General features: G+C 40.1%; 1 protein-coding gene across 2 annotated transcripts in view; it reads left to right on the forward strand.

The window, feature by feature from the left end:
- The window catches only part of LOC123876241 (protein piccolo), a 38,721-nt gene that overhangs the window by 13,594 nt on the left and 5,112 nt on the right, over positions 1 to 20,015 (forward strand). Inside the window, exons 3-5 of one of the 2 annotated variants that reach the window (XM_045922431.1) lie at positions 15,810 to 16,016; positions 19,045 to 19,148; positions 19,693 to 19,896. In XM_045922431.1, coding sequence (XP_045778387.1) covers positions 15,833 to 16,016; positions 19,045 to 19,148; positions 19,693 to 19,896 — 492 coding nt within the window. In that variant the 5' untranslated portion in view covers positions 15,810 to 15,832. Of the gene's footprint in view, positions 1 to 15,809; positions 16,017 to 16,479; positions 16,727 to 19,044; positions 19,149 to 19,692; positions 19,897 to 20,015 lie in introns of those variants that run through there. The other variant, XM_045922430.1, reaches the window with a different exon arrangement.

Here is a 20,015-nt window from a genome sequence, read left to right on the forward strand (position 1 = left end):
ATCCATCCATCAGTCAGTAACTCAGTATGCGTCCAATAAGCAAACATCTTTCCCGACATTGTCTTCCACCTTTTTCATTCACCCATTTCCTGGGCTGAGATGTTACACACGCTAAGTTACTCAAAAAGAAATAAAATTAGATAGTAAAAACTCTATCAAACAAGTGTAAATTAAATATTTATAATACCTCCGACAAGTGAAGGTTACAGTAATTAGAAAAGAGCTGATAACTTTCAAACGGCTGAACCGATTTTCTTGGATTATAGCTAAGAACACTCTCGATCAAGCCACCTTTCAAACAAAAAATACTAAATTAAAATCGGTTCATTCGTTTAGGAGCTACGATACACAGACAGATACACAGATACACATATCAAACTTATAACACCCCTCTTTTTGGGTCGGGGGTTAAATAGCTCCAAGGTAAGATAAGGAAGTTGATATGATAGATTCCGGGATAAAAAATAGCCAGGGTATAATCTATCTCCATTCCAAACTTCAGCCAAATCGGTCCAGTAGTTCTTGCGTGAAAAAGTAACAAACATCCATCCATACATACAAACTTTCGCGTTTATAATAATTTATTAGTAGGATAGTAGAACTAGTACATCCGTGTGGATTTAGGTTTTCAAAAAATGCCGTGGGAACTCTTTGATTTTCCGGTATAAAAAGTAGCTTATGCCGCTGTCCAGGCCCAGGGCAAAAAATCACGTTGATGTGTTTGTGATTGAAGGACAAACACACACAATAGCATTTATAATATGGTTTGGAATGGTTTGAGCACCACTTGGGCCCTAGACAGAGCATGATAGGCAGATCAGTAAATTACCTATTTATACATAATATTAGTTTCTGTATTTTTCCCCTTCTATGTATGAATAATAACCAATAGGGAGCGATATCCCATATACCCAAAACCTATTTCATCCAATGAGGTCGCCGCATTGCGCGTAACGTAACGGATGCACTCACAACGCGTTCGTTCAACCCCATCTGCTGCAGTTAGCTTGTTTACTTAGGTACCTAGCAAATCCTGGATTTAATAACAGATATAGGTGGGATTACACTCGATATATTTAGCTACTTTTTAATTTTTACGTACCTGAATGAACTCTATTTTTTCGCGATATGTCGCGAGCGTGTCGTATGACTGCCATTTTGATTTTTTCCGAATTTGCTGTCGCATGCGAGAGCTTTTTAACGTCCGTTAAAAAGCGTTCAAATAGAACAAATGTATTCCCAAGTTCACACGTCAACGCTTTTTTAACGCGCACTTTGTATTTTCAGCGCAACGCCGGGTTTTAACGCAACGCTTTTCTAACATTCGTGCGAATTAGGGCTAAACCCCAATAAATTGATAGAATTCGCTAAGATGGCGATGAAATAATATGATAAAGTTATTTTATGCTTCAGAGATATTATATTTCTGTCAAAGATTTATTTTTCGAAATGTACCTATTTCATTCAGTTAGAAGTAAAATAACGCTTATAAGTAGGATTCCGTTAAACCTTGGAACTCTTTATTTTATGGATTATATACTTATTTTTAACCCCCGACCCAAAAAGAGGGGTGTTATAAGTTTGACGTGTGTATCTGTGTATCTGTCTGTGGCATCGTAGCTCCTAAATCAATGAACCAATTTTAATTTAGTTTTTTTTAAAGGTGGCTTGATCGAGAGTGTTCTTAAATATAATCCAAGAAAATCGGTTCAGCCGTTTGAAAGTTATCAGCTCTTTTCTAGTTGCCGTAACCTTCACTTGTCCGGGGTGTTATAAATTTTTAATTTACACTTGTAGATATAATTACCTCTACTAACACTCATGATTGGTATCTGCACCCATGAATAGTCTATTCAAGACAGTATCAAACGGCACTTCTTTGACTCGCTCTCATCTAGAAGCCCTAATACTCCCATTTTGCGGGATAAATTGGTATTTGCCTCGCGCTCAGCGTGTCGGATCCGATCGGTGTATCTGCAAGTAGGCCGAGAGGACGACGACCGGGGTTAGGGGTAACCTCGCCCCTAATGCACTAATTATTGTTTTTAGGTTTCAGTACCCCAAGGGTGCCAACGGGACCATTTGTTGCATAATCTATTCACAAGTGTAAATTAAAAATTTATAACACCCCCGACGATCCAAAGTATTTGAGTTTTCCAAAACATCATTTTCAAATAAATAATTATGTATTTAGGCAACGTCCATCTTGACAGCTTGACATTTGTCTATTGACATAATATTATGAACCTAACGGTTATCTAACCTTCTTTTCTACAAGAAAACTAGAAAAGAGCTGATAACTCTTAAACGGCTGAACCTATTTTTTTAGATTATAGCTAAGAACACTCTCGATCAAGCCACCTTTCAAACAAAAAAAACTAAATTAAAATCGGTTCATTCGTCTAGGCGCTACGATGCCACAGACAGATACACAGATACACAGACACAGAGATACACACGTCAAACTTATAACACCCATCTTTTTGGGTCGGGGGATAAAAACAGAATCAAACGGCACTCCTTTGACCCGCTCTCATCTAAGCCTTAATACTCAAATTTTGCGGGATAAATTGGTATTTGCCTCGCGCTCAGCGTGTGCCGGATCCGATCGGTTTATCTGCAAGTAGGCCGAAAGGACGACGACCGGGGTTAGGGGTAACCTCGCCCCCAAAACACTAATGATTCTTAAATTTTCTTAATATCATTTCTTCCTCCTCTAGAGATTTAATATTTATTTTTAAAGATATTATTAGAGATATAATATTTTTGTTTTTATTTACAAAATTAGGTAGTAGATTAAGTTTTTTATCATTATTTTTAGGTACTAACTACATTCTTTTGTTCATCGTCCTTTTGTTTTCACTATCCTTGAGAGCTATATTTCATAAAATGATTATGTACTAATATTATGTGATCGGTCATTCTTATAATTATCGGCCATTTAATAATGTAAAATTTATTTGAACATATTTCCGGCTAGTTAAATCCGCGCCGACCAAGCTCATTTTATTCCTCTGAGTGTAAACTTTTCTTTTTAACCGACTTCGAAAAAGGAGGAGGTTCTCAATTCGTCGGAATCTTTTCTTTCATCATATCAAATCTGCGATCACTTTCAGTGGAGGCTCCCCCGCCTGTTAAGTTATGCGTGGAAGCTTAACAAATCCCAATACTAACAAAAATTATATCAGGCCGCATAATTTTCCTTTGACTGTTTTCGTGTTTGGACGCTGCGCTGTATTGAATCCTAGTGAACGCAGGAATGACTGAATGAATGAATATACTTTCATTGTACACCACAACATTAGTACATAAAAAACCACATACAAAGCACAAAAAAATATAGGCAGGTAGGTACAATTTGGCGGCCTTATCGCAGCCAAGCGATCTCTTCCAGGCAACCAAAATGGTGCAAAGGACATAGCTATAGATATTAGAGGTAAGTATATCCTATATCCTATCCTATATCCTATGCCTGTACAATCCGTTGAGTTACTTCAATGCGTGTCTTTAATTGAATACTGTTTTGTACATTGTAGAGAGAGTTTAGCTCAATAAGTACATCGGTGCACGTTTCGACGATTCACAATATCGTGAACAAGGAAACGGAAATATGCTACCGGTACCAGCATGTCGCCGATTCCAACTATACACAATATCCATGCTAATCCATGTTAATATTGGAAACGCAACAGTGTTACTGCATGTCTTTACCTTTCATCGACAGACTAAATGATGCCCGCAGCTTCACCCGCGTGGATTTAACGTTTGTGGGTATCAGATCCCTTGCAGCATCAGGATTGAGGAGTTGGAATCCAATTTTTTATGGAACAATGTCGCAAAGTTCTCTTAACGATTAAAAAAAAATACGCAAATCGGTTCAGAAATCTCGGAGATATCAGTGTACATAAGTAGAAAAACACAACTCCTCCATTTTTCAAAGTCGGTTAAAAAAGTTGCCTATGTTACTCTTTGGTTAATCCTCTACTTGTCTGTGAAAGTCCCGTTAAAATAGGTTTAGCCATTCCGAAGATTAGCCCGTTCAAACAGACACGCCACTTCAATTTTATTTATTAGTATATAGATTCCCCTGCCTCCCCTTTTTTGTGTCATTATATATGGATTTTTTGCAAGCAAATTATATCCACTCTTCGGGAAATAGGGGTGAAATCGAATTAATGCAACGCGGCTCCCTGAGGGGACCCCATGGTGTATAGGAAATTAAAAGTTATCCACGCGTATCGAGCCAAGAAAATGGATAAGGGAATTATAAGATAATTATATGAAGAGTTGTGTTTTCTACGTTTTATAAGTTTATTTCGTCATTATACTTCAGCATTGTATTTATCAGATCAAAGTAGCATGGGTATGTGTCGTTATTATATACTAATTACCAAACACCCTGTATACACTGAATATCTCCGAGATTTCTGAACCGTTTTGCGTATTTTTTTTTAATCGATAAAGGAACTTTGCGACATTGTTCCATAAAACATTTGGATTCCAACTCCTCAATCCTGAACCTGCAGGGAATCTGACCAATCCACGCGGGTGAAGCTGCGGGCACCATCTAGTACCATTTATAGACCGCATGTCCCTGGCATAGTTGGGTAGAAAAGACCATCAGAAACTTAAAATAAAAGTAAAGTAGATCTTGACATCATTATTATTAGTAAAACTAAAATCCAGAATTGAAAAGTTTATGCCGAGAGAGTAGTATTTTAAACTTTTGAAAATAATTGTAGTGGTAACGATTTGTGCAGCCTCCAAACTAGGCCAGTAGATCCCCGTCCCATTGTGACCGCTTTATAAATATCTATAACAATAATACGTATACAAGTATTCTACGACTGAAGAGCTAGTGGCAAATAATGAGAGGCTTCTTAGTAGATCGGAAAATACGAGTATTATTCCGAAAATATTGGTCCAAACTTCAAACAATAGTTCTGGAATAGAGTTAGTGGTAAATATCAAGGAGATTTAAGTGGATCGTCTAGTTGTAAATTTTCATGCATAAACCGATAACGCTTTTTGCCCCGTAAATGTAGTCCAATTTTCATAATTTTTAGAAAATGTTGTAGACATAATGAAGAACTATGCTCGTACGCTTTAATCTTAAATAAATATAATCTCGATCACAGATTCGGAGCGCTATCGTATATTTTCGGTGTTTGGATTGTGTGGATATAATTAGATGTGATAGCAATCACGCTCTAATTAAATTAATTATTTTGCCATTAGTATTTTTGGAATAAAACTCTCGGACAACCTCTACGCATTGAACCTGTGTTTTTTGCGTAGGTTTTTGGGAGGATATTCCAATGATTCGATAAAAATATTTAAGTGATACCTGCTTTTCTGAGTGACGCCAATAATAATAATATCAAAATGTATTAAAAGTATTTGATAAAGTACCGCTTATATTTCCACTAGATCTCGGTCAATAATACGTGCAAGTATTTTACGCCTCTTGCCTAGCACAAGAGCTTTTTGTAGTTCTGAGATTCTCTTCAGCCGAGTCGTTACTGAAATGTTAAAACGTAAACTTTCAAGTCTTCGCTTCATACTTGCTGTGGACAATCGTCGGTAGGTACAACGTTTCTAAAATCATCGCAGATACATCATCTCTAAAGGAATATTTTAGAAGAAATGTACAGAAATAAAACTGCTATGACAGACAGATGGACAGATAAACACCGTCATTTTTAAGGGTTCCATACTATGGTTCCATACCACAAAAGGAAAAAAAGGAACCCTTATAGGATCACTTTGTTGTCTGTCTGTCTATCTGTCCGTCTGTCCGTCGTGTCTGTCAAAAAAACCTATAGGGTACTTCCCGTTGCCCTAGAACCATGAAATTTGGCAGATAAGTAGGTCTTATAGTGTAAGTAAAGGAAAAATTATTATGCATAAGGATAAATAAAATCTGTTTTAGAATGTACAGATAAAGCACTTTCATAATAATATGATACCCCACTTGGTATAGTTATCTTACTTTGAAAATTTAATCACATTTTAAATATTTTTTTTGATGTAACCACAAATTCATTTGAAAATGCGTTTAAATTTTCAAAGTAAGATAACTGTACCAAGTGGGTATCATATGAAAGGGCTTTACCTGTACATTCTAAAACAGATTTTTATTTATTTTTATATATAACAGTTTTTGATTTATCATGCAAAATGTCGAAAAAATAATACAAAAAATACTATTGGTATATCAAGCTATCCAACTAATAGTACGTAATAATCTAGTGCAAGTTTTGTGTAATAGACAAAACAAAATATGTTACCCCCGAAACCCTTCAAAACAAGTCCTTGGCTCAGAAAGAACGAAACAGTGATTTCCAACAAATGTTACTTTATGAGTACAGCTACTATTGAACAAATATTAAAACTTGGCAAATAAGTAAGTACAAAAATATCTATCTGACCTTCTTTCACGCAATCTAATGCCTATCCTTCTTTTCTGGGTCCCCATTCAAAGTTTTTAGCTGTTAGGTCCATTTTGTCCCCATTCTATCAAGCGTTCTTCCGACTAGGGTTACGACAGTTAGGAATTCAAAATATCTTCAAAAAAGTTTTTTTATGGTTTTTTATTTTTAGGGTCTGTCTACTGTCTGTCCGTCCGTCCGTCCGTCGTGTCTGTCAAGAAAACCTATAGGGTAATTCCGATTGAGCCACCTTTCAAACAAAAAAACTAAATTAATATCGTTTAGGAGCTACGATGCCACAGACAGATACACGGATACACACGTCAAACTTATAACACCCCTCTTTTTGGGTCGGGGGTTAAAAAGTCATTGCCAGTATTCGAAGCGACATTTTTTCCCCTGCAAACTCGTTATTAGGTGATCTAGTGTTTTTGTTTCAAGAGTTGATTGCCGAATGCGAATCCGTATTTGAATACCCGAATATCGGAACATCGGAACTAATGGATTATTCATAGAATAGCCAGAACAAAATCAATAAATGCTTTTTGGCGTAATTCGTATTGAATTTTCGTTTTTATACCACACGACAAAATGATATTTGACAAACCGCAATAAAATCAAAGTACCTGCATGACTTTCGATATGTTACTGGTAAAACTATAAACCCTTCTTATTCTGAGATAAGACCTGTGCTCAGTAGTGAGCCAGCGATGGGTGAAATGATGATGAAGACGATGACAACTGGTAAATCTCATTGCAATGGATATGTTACACTGTCTTAGTTCACGTAACACTTTGCACATCGTGGTCAAAGTATCAATTTTAACATTATCTACTCTTGATTTTTTCAATACCTTTTGAAAATACATACATTTTAATCGGCGTGTGAGTATGCTATAACATCAAACCATAGTTTTCTAACTAATTGTTTTAACGTTTAAACTACCGTGAGTGATTTCCATTATCACACTAATATTATAAAGGCGAAAGTTTGTATGTGTGTGTGTGTGTGTGTGTGTGTGTGTTTATGTTTGTTACTCCTTCACGCAAAAACTACTGGACGGATTTGGCTGAAATTCGGAATGGAGATAGATAATATCCTGGATTAGCACATAGGCTACTTTTTATCCCGGAAAATCGAAGAGTTCCCACGGGATTTCGAAAAACTAAATCCGCGCGGGTGAAGTCGCGGGCATCGGCTAGTAAGTACATAAATTGTTAGGCTATACTCACGTATTTAGTCGACGTAGACTAAGCCCGACTAGTTTCGTACTCATCCGGGATCCTTTTTATAGGGCCACAGCTCGCTGCGCATCGCGGTTGGGACTCATATTGCTTTTACTTAAATGGAACGATTTATTTATTTAATTAGTTAGTATAAATCATCGTATCGTTAAACAGTCGTTGTCGTTAGGTCGAAAGGCCCCCGATCACTGATAGGGACAAGATATCAAAAACAAATATGCCACGACTGATTTGACTGCAGTTGGCAAAATTCATTTCGTTGAAACACGACAGCCATCAGCAATCTCCTGAATATCTGCTACCTACCTACTGCGGTTTATATATAGATATTAGCTGATGCCCGCGACTTCGTTCGCGTGGATGTAGTTTTTTAAAATCCCGTGGGAACTCTTCGATTTTCCGGGATAAAAAGTAGCCTATGTGCTAATCCATAGTATAATCTATCTCCATTCTAAATTTCAGCCCAATCCGTCCAGTAGTTTTTGCGTGAAGGAGTAACAAACATACACACACACACACACACACACACACACACACACATGCATACAAACAAACTTTCGCCTTTATAATATTAGTGTGAAGTGTGATTAGTGTGATACGAGTATCATAGGTAGAGACGTAGGTATAGCTTGTCTGTCATATCTACACTTCTACGCTAATATTACTACTATTACACTAAGGCCTCATTCACACGAGAGCTTTTTTAACGTCCGTTAAAAAAGCGTTCAAATAGAACAAATGCATTCTCAAGTATCTGTTCACACGACAACGCTTTTCTAAACGCGTACAACGTTAATACCCGCCAACGCCGGGTTTTAACGCAACGTTTTAATAACGTTCGTGTGAATTAGGGCTTAGAGATTTTGTAAAGTAGTGATAATAAAAAAAGAACACCCTTCTGAGTTTGTTGTGACTTGTGGGCTCTCCTTAAGACCTGGGCGCGTATGGAACCCTCGGAAATCAGTTATCACCACTACATCATCATTTGACAATCAGAAAGTGTACCCAATTTGAATAAATGACTTTGACTTATTATAAAGAGGTAAAGTTTGTAAGTTTGTATGTAGAAAGAAATCTCTGAAACTACTGAACCGTTTTTGAAAACTCTTTCACCAATAGAAAGCTATATTCTTTCTGAGTGATATAGGCTTTATTTTCAAGGTCTCTAATCAAATTATATAAAGCCTGACCAGAAAAATAAAATACCTCGCCATAATGCGGAAAACCTGTTGAACTAATTTATAGAATACCATAAACCATAATATATAATATATACTAGTGGCGCCCCCAGAGCAAGTATTTATATTTTCTGGTCAGGCTATAAAAGGAAAATAATTGACTGACTGCTCTATCAACACACAGCTCAATCTACTGGACATATCGGGCTGAAAAGTATGCAGCTTGCTAAGACATCGGCTAAGAAAGAATTTTTTGAAAATTCAACCGCTAAGGCGGTAAAGGGTTTTAAAGTGTAGTCTACACGGACAAAGTCGGGGGCATAGGCTAGTGTTGTATAATAGCCAAAACCTATAATTGGAGAGTGAACCTACCATAAACAAGCAATGTGCTGTCATTATAGTAAAGCTAACAGCACACATTATCACGTGTAGATAACGCTATCGATTTGATAACGGGGCACTGCATTCAATTCGCCCTACATTTCGCTTCAGGTTACTCTAGGGTTGCCAACTCACATAATCCTCTTTTACTTATCTATTTACACGAGCCACCGCTAAAACTCTATGCTGCCATAAATCAGGTGATGAAAATAACGATCGCTTTTATAGTAGCCGGTAGGATTGCAATTTTCGACCATTTCCCATAATATTTTAAAAGCGCTTTTTCAAATCGTAGGCATCATCTTACGTCTAGTAGAGAAATAGAGAAAACCCGTTAAATAAGGCAGCGGTTAGAGCTGTACAGTAGGTTAATAATAATGTCAGTCAGTAAGTTACTCCTTTTATGCATCATATCTAAGATGGTATGCAATTAAACATGATATAGCTATAGCTTTTTCTACAACCGCACCATGCGCCACCGTAAGCAATTTCACCCTCACCACCTGGGTGCCTGGTGCACTTCGACCGCCCGTTGTGCCAGATCTTTTTTTTTTTTTTAAAAAAAAAGAATATTAGCCATGTTAAATGACTAATATTCCTCTTTCCTCTCCAACTAAGCGTCAGGCTTGTGCTAGGAGTAGGTACTAAAAGTAGGTACTAGGTAGGTCGGTTAAAAAATTAGCCTATTTTACTCCTTGGTTAATCCTCTACTTGTCTGTGAAAGTCCCGTCCAAATAGGTTTAGCCATTCCGAAGATTAGCCCGTTCAAACAGACAGACACTTCAATTTTATTTATTAGTATATTAGTATAGAAAATAGGTATATATTAACTATCGGATTTTTTATTATAAGTAGTGAGTAGCAACCCTAGTAGAGGTCGCACCGCAAATTCTACTTTTTGTGTCAAGAACGTGGAAATGAACGATGTGGATTGCTCCGATATTGTATCGCGATTTGCGATGCCAGCTTCACTAAATCGTTTCTCGTAACTACCCTCTCATACTCTACTTTTTAGGGTTGCGTAGTCAAAATGGACTTATACAAAATAGTAGGTATCAATAACCCAACGGTAGGATCTAGGGCCGACAAAGAATGAAATTGTACGAGATGTGTAACAAATATACACACACACACACACACACACATACATACACACAAACTTTCACCTTTATAATATTAGTGTAATAGTGTAATGTGAAGTGTGAAGTGTGATGTGATAGTGTGAAGTGTGAATTGTGAAGTGTGATGTGATCTAATCTGCAAAAGAAAACTATCGTTCATTCTAAAACGTAGTATCGAATTCCCCTCGCTCCCGCGTTTCGCGCAAGCTGCAGGCGACCCGGGAACGAGGTGAAGGTGCGTACTACTTTCCTGCGGCGTCATACCGACGGACAGACAGACAGACAGACAGAAATGACGAATCCATAAGGGTTCCGTTTTTTGCCATTTGGCTACGGAACCCTTATGGTATCCAGGATATTATCTATCTCCATTTAAAATTTCAGCCAAATCTGTTCAGTAGTTTTGCGTGAAAGAGAAACAAACATACACACACACATACTTACACACAAATTTTCGCCTTTATAATATTGGTGTAATGTAATGTGAAATGTGAAGTGTGATGTGATAGTGTGAAGTGTGATGTGATCTAACCTGTAAAAGAAAACTATCGTTCATTCTAAAACGTAGTATCGAATTCCCCTCGCTCCCGCGTTTCGCGCAAGCTGCAGGCGACCCGGGAACGAGGTGAAGGTGCGACCTGCTATCCCGCGGCGTCATACCGACGGACAGACGGACAGACAGACAGACATGACGAATCCATAAGGGTTCCGTTTTTTGCCATTTGGCTACGGAACCCTTATGGTATCCAGGATATTATCTATCTCCATTTAAAATTTCAGCCAAATCTGTTCAGTAGTTTTGCGTGAAAGAGAAACAAACATACACACACACATACTTACACACAAACTTTCGCCTTTATAATATTGGTGTAATGTAATGTGAAATGTGAAGTGTGATGTGATAGTGTGAAGTGTGAATGGTGAAGTGTGATGTGATCTAACCTGTAAAAGAAAACGACCGTTCATTCTAAACCGTAGTATCGAATTCCCCTCGCTCCCTAGTCTCGCGCAAGCTGCAGGCGACCCGGGAACGAGGTGAAGGTGCGACCTGCTATCCCGCGGCGTCATACCGACGGACAGACGGACAGACAGACAGACATGACGAATCCATAAGGGTTCCGTTTTTTGCCATTTGGCTACGGAACCCTTATGGTATCCAGGATATTATCTATCTCCATTTAAAATTTCAGCCAAATCTGTTCAGTAGTTTTGCGTGAAAGAGAAACAAACATACACACACACATACTTACACACAAATTTTCGCCTTTATAATATTGGTGTAATGTAATGTGAAATGTGAAGTGTGATGTGATAGTGTGAAGTGTGATGTGATCTAACCTGTAAAAGAAAACTATCGTTCATTCTAAAACGTAGTATCGAATTCCCCTCGCTCCCGCGTTTCGCGCAAGCTGCAGGCGACCCGGGAACGAGGTGAAGGTGCGACCTGCTATCCCGCGGCGTCATACCGACGGACAGACGGACAGACAGACAGACATGACGAATCCATAAGGGTTCCGTTTTTTGCCATTTGGCTACGGAACCCTTATGGTATCCAGGATATTATCTATCTCCATTTAAAATTTCAGCCAAATCTGTTCAGTAGTTTTTGCGTGAAAGAGAAACAAACATACACACACACATACTTACACACAAATTTTCGCCTTTACAATATTGGTGTAATGTAATGTGAAATGTGAAGTGTGATGTGATAGTGTGAAGTGTGAATGGTGAAGTGTGATGTGATCTAACCTGTAAAAGAAAACGACCGTTCATTCTAAACCGTAGTATCGAATTCCCCTCGCTCCCTCGTCTCGCGCAAGCTGCAGGCGACCCGGGAACGAGGTGAAGGTGCGACCTGCTATCCCGCGGCGTCATACCGACGGACAGACGGACAGACAGACAGACATGACGAATCCATAAGGGTTCCGTTTTTTGCCATTTGGCTACGGAACCCTTATGGTATCCAGGATATTATCTATCTCCATTTAAAATTTCAGCCAAATCTGTTCAGTAGTTTTTGCGTGAAAGAGAAACAAACATACACACACACATACTTACACACAAATTTTCGCCTTTACAATATTGGTGTAATGTAATGTGAAATGTGAAGTGTGATGTGATAGTGTGAAGTGTGAATGGTGAAGTGTGATGTGATCTAACCTGTAAAAGAAAACGACCGTTCATTCTAAACCGTAGTATCGAATTCCCCTCGCTCCCTCGTCTCGCGCAAGCTGCAGGCGACCCGGGAACGAGGTGAAGGTGCGACCTGCTATCCCGCGGCGTCATACCGACGGACAGACGGACAGACAGACAGACATGACGAATCCATAAGGGTTCCGTTTTTTGCCATTTGGCTACGGAACCCTTATGGTATCCAGGATATTATCTATCTCCATTTAAAATTTCAGCCAAATCTGTTCAGTAGTTTTTGCGTGAAAGAGAAACAAACATACACACACACATACTTACACACAAATTTTCGCCTTTACAATATTGGTGTAATGTAATGTGAAATGTGAAGTGTGATGTGATAGTGTGAAGTGTGAATGGTGAAGTGTGATGTGATCTAACCTGTAAAAGAAAACGACCGTTCATTCTAAACCGTAGTATCGAATTCCCCTCGCTCCCTCGTCTCGCGCAAGCTGCAGGCGACCCGGGAACGAGGTGAAGGTGCGACCTGCTTTCCTGCGGCGTCCTAGATGCGTTGCCATGGCTACGGTAACCCGTGATGATAAGAAGGGCTGTGTGCTCTTCGATGCTAAACTTGTTGGTTGAATTATTAGCCGACACCCGAGACTTCGTCCACGTGGAGTTAGGTTTTTAAAAAACCCGTGGGAACTTAAATATCAGCGACATAAAAATATATAAAATGGTTTACGCCGTTATAAAAATTTGAATGAAGTACCTACGTAAGTGAACTTATATACAAAAAAAAACCGGCCAAATGCGAGTCAGACTTGCGCACTGAGGGTTCCATACTCGGGTATTTTTTCCAACATTTTGCACGATAAATCAAAAACTATTATGCATAAAAATAAATAAAAATCTGTTTTAGAATGTACAGGTAGAGGCCCTTTCATATGATACCCCACTTGGTATAGTTATCTTACTATGAAAACACATTATTAATTTTTTTTTTTTTTATTGAAAATATTACAATAAAACTTAAAGCTAGCCTTATCTAATTACTATACAAATCATGCCCGCGTGGAATGGTGCCAAGAATACTGGCTGCACTACATACTTTTTTTTAAATGATGTAACCACAAATTCGCGGTTTTCAGATTTATTAATGTACTTGTGCTATAAGATCTACCTACCTACCAAATTTTATGATTCTAGGTCAACAGGAAGTACCCTATAGGTTTCTTGACAGACAGACAGACAGACAACAAAGTGATCCTATACCTTAGGGTTCCGTTTTTCTTTTTGAGGTACGGAACCCTTAAAACGAACAATAAGTACGGAAATGATAAAAACTTTAAAGATATTTAGGTAAATACTTAAAATGATGAAGATGCATAGATATGTAAAGATGTAATAAGTTGATACTGAGTGGGCTGATTTTAGTGCTATTTTGGTAGACCGATTTTAAAAAGAAAAAGACAATGATATATTTTATTTAATAGCTATTTCTATTTGTCATACTGCACTAGCAAGATATTGTACGAAAAAAATTGATAAAATTTTATCAGACTTATTTTTAGACTTCAGCGGACAGATTGTTAGATTAAGTAGGCTTTTCGGTTTATCGGCTTGACAGTTCTAAACTAGGCTGCCAAAACCAGTTTCTCTTGTACAGTCTACTTATGTAGTCGTTCGCAAGCAGATATTTTATCAGATTTCAGTTTTAGTCCACGACATCGCTCGCATGTTGGTCTTTTCCAATTTTCAGTTTTCCCAAAGTTTGAATAGTTAATAGTCTACCGACATCAAATTATATTACCTAAATATATAAAAGGAAAAGCTGACTGACTGACTGATCTGTCAACGCACAGCTCAAACTACTGGACGGATCGGGCTGTTTGGCATGTAGATAGCTTCGGTAGATAGCTATTATGACATAGATATCCGTTAAGAAAGGAGTTTTGAAAATTCAATTCCGAAGGGGGTAAAATCTACGTAGTCCACGCGGACGAAGTTGCAGCCATAAGCTAGTTATCTTACAAATTCTACAATTCGCAAAGAGTATACAATACCGAGGGAACTCTTTGATTTTCCTGGAAAACAAGTAGCCTATGTTACACTCCGTCCTTTCAACTATCTCTATGCTAAAAATCAAGTCGGTTGGTTGCTTAGTTAGGGCGTGAAGGACAAACAAACATACTTTTAACATCTATACTTCTATACTAATAAATAAAATTGGAGTGTCTGTCTGTAATTTCGAAATAACTACCTCATATTAAGCTCATATGGTTATTTGAACGATACCATAACTGAATCACACGTTTTTAAAATTTTTGTCTGTCTGTCTGTCTGTCTGTCTGTCTGTCTGTCTGTCTGTCTGTCTGTTTGAAAAGGCTAATCTTTGGAACGGCTGAACCGGTTTTAACGGGACTTTCACAGGCAAGTAGAGGATTGACCAGGGCGTAAAATAGGCTACTTTTTTAACCGACTTTCAAAAAGGGAGTTGTGTTTTTCTACCTATGTACACCGAAATCTCCGAGATTTCTGAACCGATTTGCGTCATTTCTTTTTTAATCGATAGAGGAACTTTGCGACATTGTTTCATAAAAAATTTGGAGTCCAACTCCTCAATCCTGATGCTGCAGGGGATCTGACCAATCCACGCGGGCGAAGCTGCGGGCATCAGCTAGTTTTATAATATTTTTAGAGAACACAGAATCATCGCTCGAAACCTTCTCCATGCAATTTCAAATAGCATCGCCTTGTTTTAGTAGGTTACACTAAAAAACGTGTGGAGTGTGGACACCCACAGTAGATAGAAAACCCCGGCTGAATATAGCGCCAAGGATTTGTATATAAATAACTCATCAATAAGCCGATTAATGTGACATGTGGCAATCAAAAGGCGTCAAAACGTTTTACTGGCTCTCATGCGATCAGATCGCGTGGCACACGAGTATTTACTTAATGTGTGATACATTCAAAATTACTAGGTTTAAGTGACACTTAAGCTCTTAGCTGATGGCAGAGATGCAATGTAGAGCGTTGAAATCGAATATGGTACTTGCCACACCTTCGCTATTGTTTTGCGGTGAATTCCTCCTAAGGGTCAGAAAGATGGACTGCATTTTGGGATAGCCAAAATGCAGTCCATCTGTCTTGACCCTTAGGAGAATCGGCTGTCGACGTGTAAGTGGGCAGTTGCGATGCAGTTATGTCCACTGCATTCTGCGGTCAGCTTGCAGTCCAAATGTAATCCAATCTAGGTCTAGACTTTTGATTTTGGCCATAGAAGACGTATTACAAGATTCATTTGTCTCTTTCAGCGTGGTGCAATGGCGGTGCGGTGATGGCGGATGGCGGCGCGGAGGCGGGCGCGGGCGAGTGCGCGGCGCGCGGCGCGGCGCTCGAGCGCGCCTACGTGCACGATGTATACGAGCAGGCGGGCGAGGACGACGCTCCGTGCGCGCCCGCGCCCGCCGTGCGCTCCTTCCTCGGCGACCTCGAGCCCGGCAGCCTCGTGTGTGACGTCGGTAAGCCACATTGTCCTCAGACGCTCCTACGTGCACGATGTTTACGAGCAGGCGGGCGAGGACGACGCTCCGTGCCCGCCCGCGCCCGCCGTGCGGTCCTTCCTCGGCGACCTCGAGCCCGGCAGCCTCGTGTGTGACGTCGGTAAGCCACATTGTCCTCAGACGCTCCTACGTGCACGATGTATACGAGCAGGCGGGCGAGGACGACGCTCCGTGCGCGCCCGCGCCCGCCGTGCGCTCCTTCCTCGGCGACCTCGAGCCCGGCAGCCTCGTGTGTGACGTCGGTAAGCCACATTGTCCTCAGACGCTCCTACGTGCACGATGTATACGAGCAGGCGGGCGAGGACGACGCTCCGTGCGCGCCCGCGCCCGCCGTGCGCTCCTTCCTCGGCGACCTCGAGCCCGGCAGCCTCGTGTGTGACGTCGGTAAGCCACATTGTCCTCAGACGCTCCTACGTGCACGATGTATACGAGCAGGCGGGCGAGGACGACGCTCCGTGCGCGCCCGCGCCCGCCGTGCGCTCCTTCCTCGGCGACCTCGAGCCCGGCAGCCTCGTGTGTGACGTCGGTAAGCCACATTGTCCTCAGACGCTCCTACGTGCACGATGTATACGAGCAGGCGGGCGAGGACGACGCTCCGTGCGCGCCCGCGCCCGCCGTGCGCTCCTTCCTCGGCGACCTCGAGCCCGGCAGCCTCGTGTGTGACGTCGGTAAGCCACATTGTCCTCAGACGCTCCTACGTGCACGATGTATACGAGCAGGCGGGCGAGGACGACGCTCCGTGCGCGCCCGCGCCCGCCGTGCGCTCCTTCCTCTGTGACCTCGGTGAGGCACATTGTCCTAAGGTTTCGGAATAGTATTCTACTCAGGTCAAATCACAGCAAGCGGTTTAAAGCGCGCCTTTTTATAAAGCGGACTGTGTAGCGTACGCTTGCTGATTCGTTATTATTAACACAATTTGTCATCCTTTACCTTCGTTAAGTATCAGTATCTACATATTTGCAATTATTTTTCCTTTCGAAGGGATGTTGTTAACACAGATATCTAGATACTCTAAGTATCTATCTAAAAATAAACTAAACCTCTACATATTATAGTTTATAGATAGAGTCAAGAGCCAAACTGAAACCAACTAACAAGTAATAAATTTGCCTGAAAGGACTCAATTTGACGTCGGGGTTGTAAGGCACCTCCCACACAGCCCTGTAAAATATGTAACATCAACAGATAATTAGCAATTCAGTTTCAATGGTATTTTAGGTATTCAACCTTAAAGCAAATGTCAGTGCGTAGGCGCCTTAGTATCTCCCAATCTCTGCGCGTCGGTTGCGAAGTTTATAACAAAGGGAAACTCTAAAGACACCTGTCGGTATAATAATATTATTTTCGCGGAAATATTTCAGGCAGGTCGTTAAACTTTGACACCAATTATTTCATTTATTTAATCTTATTACTTTTTATACGCAAAATTCGAGCAATCACCTCGGTATTTACTTAAAATATTATAATATACTTAGAGAAAATATTTGTTTGTTGTAATTCTGAAACCACTGAACTGGTTTTTTTAGGTAGGTATAGTAGGTGTATATAGGTAGGTATCCAACAGTCACATAGGCTATATTATTTTGTATAATGACGTATTATAGGTATAAGAACAGTTTCAGGATTTTTAAAAATTCCACATCCGAGAGGATTAAATATAGGACAACTTTTAAAGTCCATAATTTTTCAAGTTATATAAAAATTGATATTTGTACTTTTAGGTAGAATTAAAGAAGTACGTATTTCCGAATTTTTGAAATTTCCACTTCTTCACCGATTTTTCAAAATTCCACTCGATCGAAGCCGGAGCGGGTCAGCTTGTAGAATGTAATAGTACCTACTTTACGCCCACATACCTCAATGCATTAAGTAATAAAACATAGTATATTCACTTAACCTTTTGTACTTTCTAACAATGTATACACAAGGGTGTAATGTTAAAATAATATTAGAAACATTGTGTACAAGTGGAAAAATCTGCGCGTTTTTCTAAACACCCACTCGACCGTGTAGACTGTAGATGAACTGTGATAGGTACCTACAACCTACAGGTTTCAAACGCGCGTGGGCAGAAAGAACAGACTTCATTCAACAATTAGCTGTAGGCGAAAGATATGTAATACTTGCTTCCCACGGTGCGTGATATTGCAGACAGTTGCGGACAAGCCCGCGCCGACGACGCACCGTGGGAAGGGTATCGTACGTAAACCGCAGACGAGCTTTGACGGTAACTTCAAATCCGTGACGGTAACTTCAAAATTTCTTCGAATCTCAAGACCCATCATTCAATGTAATAATTTATGTGTAAGAGGTTCTTACACAAGTTAATTTGATTTTTCCACTTATGTGTACTCTGTCCTTTTGAGAATCTGTCCTTTTGCAAACAAACCGTCACGTCGTCCTGCCGTGCGTGTTAAATGTTAATCCATAGAATCACGCACCGTGGGAAGTCAGAAGTAAATGAGTACAAAATTATACCCAATACCTAACTGAAAGTTTTATATGAATGAAACTTTCGTACTTGAAAACAAAGCGATGAATTAGTCATTTGTAACTATCTATTCCTCATTGCTGAGGGTCGTGATCAGTTTCTATTAATTAAGCACACAATAGCAAGGGTTGTCTGAGCGGTGATAGCCTTATGGTTAAGTCGGCCTCATATTCGGAAGGTCGGGGGACGGGGGTTCAATTCCGTGCACGCATCTCTAACATATATATGCTCCATATATAAAACTAATATTATAAAGGCGAAAGTTTTTGTGTATGTGTGTGTATGTTTGTTACTCCTTCACGCAAAAACTACTTGACTGATTTAGCTGAAATTTGGAATGGAGATAGATAATATCCTGGATTAGCACATAGGCTACTTTTTATCCCGGAAAATCAAAGAGTTCCCACGGGATTTCAAAAAACCTAAATCCACGCGGGCGAAGTCGCGGGCATCGGCTAGTAAAAGCTAATGTTGATTATTATTATTGTCGTACAGGATGCGGCAACGGCAAGTACCTGAGCGTGAATCCGTCCGTGTTCGCGGTGGGCGGGGACCGCTGCACGAGACTCGCGGCGCAGGCGCAGCACGACAACAATGAGGTAAATATTATATATCAAATCATTGAAAAGAGCAACCGCCGAGTTTCTTGCTGGTTCTTCTCGGTAGGAAAGGCATTCCGGACCAGTGGTAGATACTCTTGACGATTTAAAAGTACTTGTAAAAGTCTAATTGAATAAAAATATTTTGAATTTGAATAACTCAATCTGTCGCACTGACCCGCGGCCGTTTGTTCTCCCCTGCCGGGGTGTAATCCTCCCAAATATGTAATGTGTTTGTACGCTTATTTATTTTTATGTATGTAAGTATATTATATTCTTTTTAGATTTTATGGGTGGGTATCTATTTTTACACGGGCGTGAGAGTAAGTAATATAGGTAAATAACATCCGTCAGGTCGATTTTGCTTCTAAAATAAGAGAATGGTAAAACTAAAAAAATATACGATGTGCATTATCATGCAAACTTCCACCGAAAATTGGTTTGAACGAGATCTAGTCAGTAGTTTTTTTTTTAATTAAAAAAAATACCCGAGTACGGAACCCTCAGTGCGCGAGTCTGATTCGCACTTGGCCGGTTTTTCCAGGTGGTGGTATGTGACAACTTAAGTCTGCCGTTCCGCGACGAGTCCTTCGATGCGGTGCTCTCGATCGCCGTGGTGCACCACTTCGCCACGGTGGAGCGCCGCGCGATGGCTCTACGGGAGCTGGCCAGGATAACCAGGATCGGGGGAAGGTTGCTGCTGACTGTCTGGGCTATGGAGCACGAGGGAAGGAACTTCCATTCACAGGTGAACATATAACTGGCATTTTCTGTTTATTGGCTATTTGCAGAGCGATCATGGTCGTCCCATTAAATTATAGCACGTATCACTATCCCTCTCCATTTGTTTCTGATAAATGCTTTCTT

The sequence above is a fragment of the Maniola jurtina genome, chromosome 21, assembly GCF_905333055.1.
Source record: "Maniola jurtina chromosome 21, ilManJurt1.1, whole genome shotgun sequence".
NCBI lineage: Eukaryota > Metazoa > Arthropoda > Insecta > Lepidoptera > Nymphalidae > Maniola > Maniola jurtina.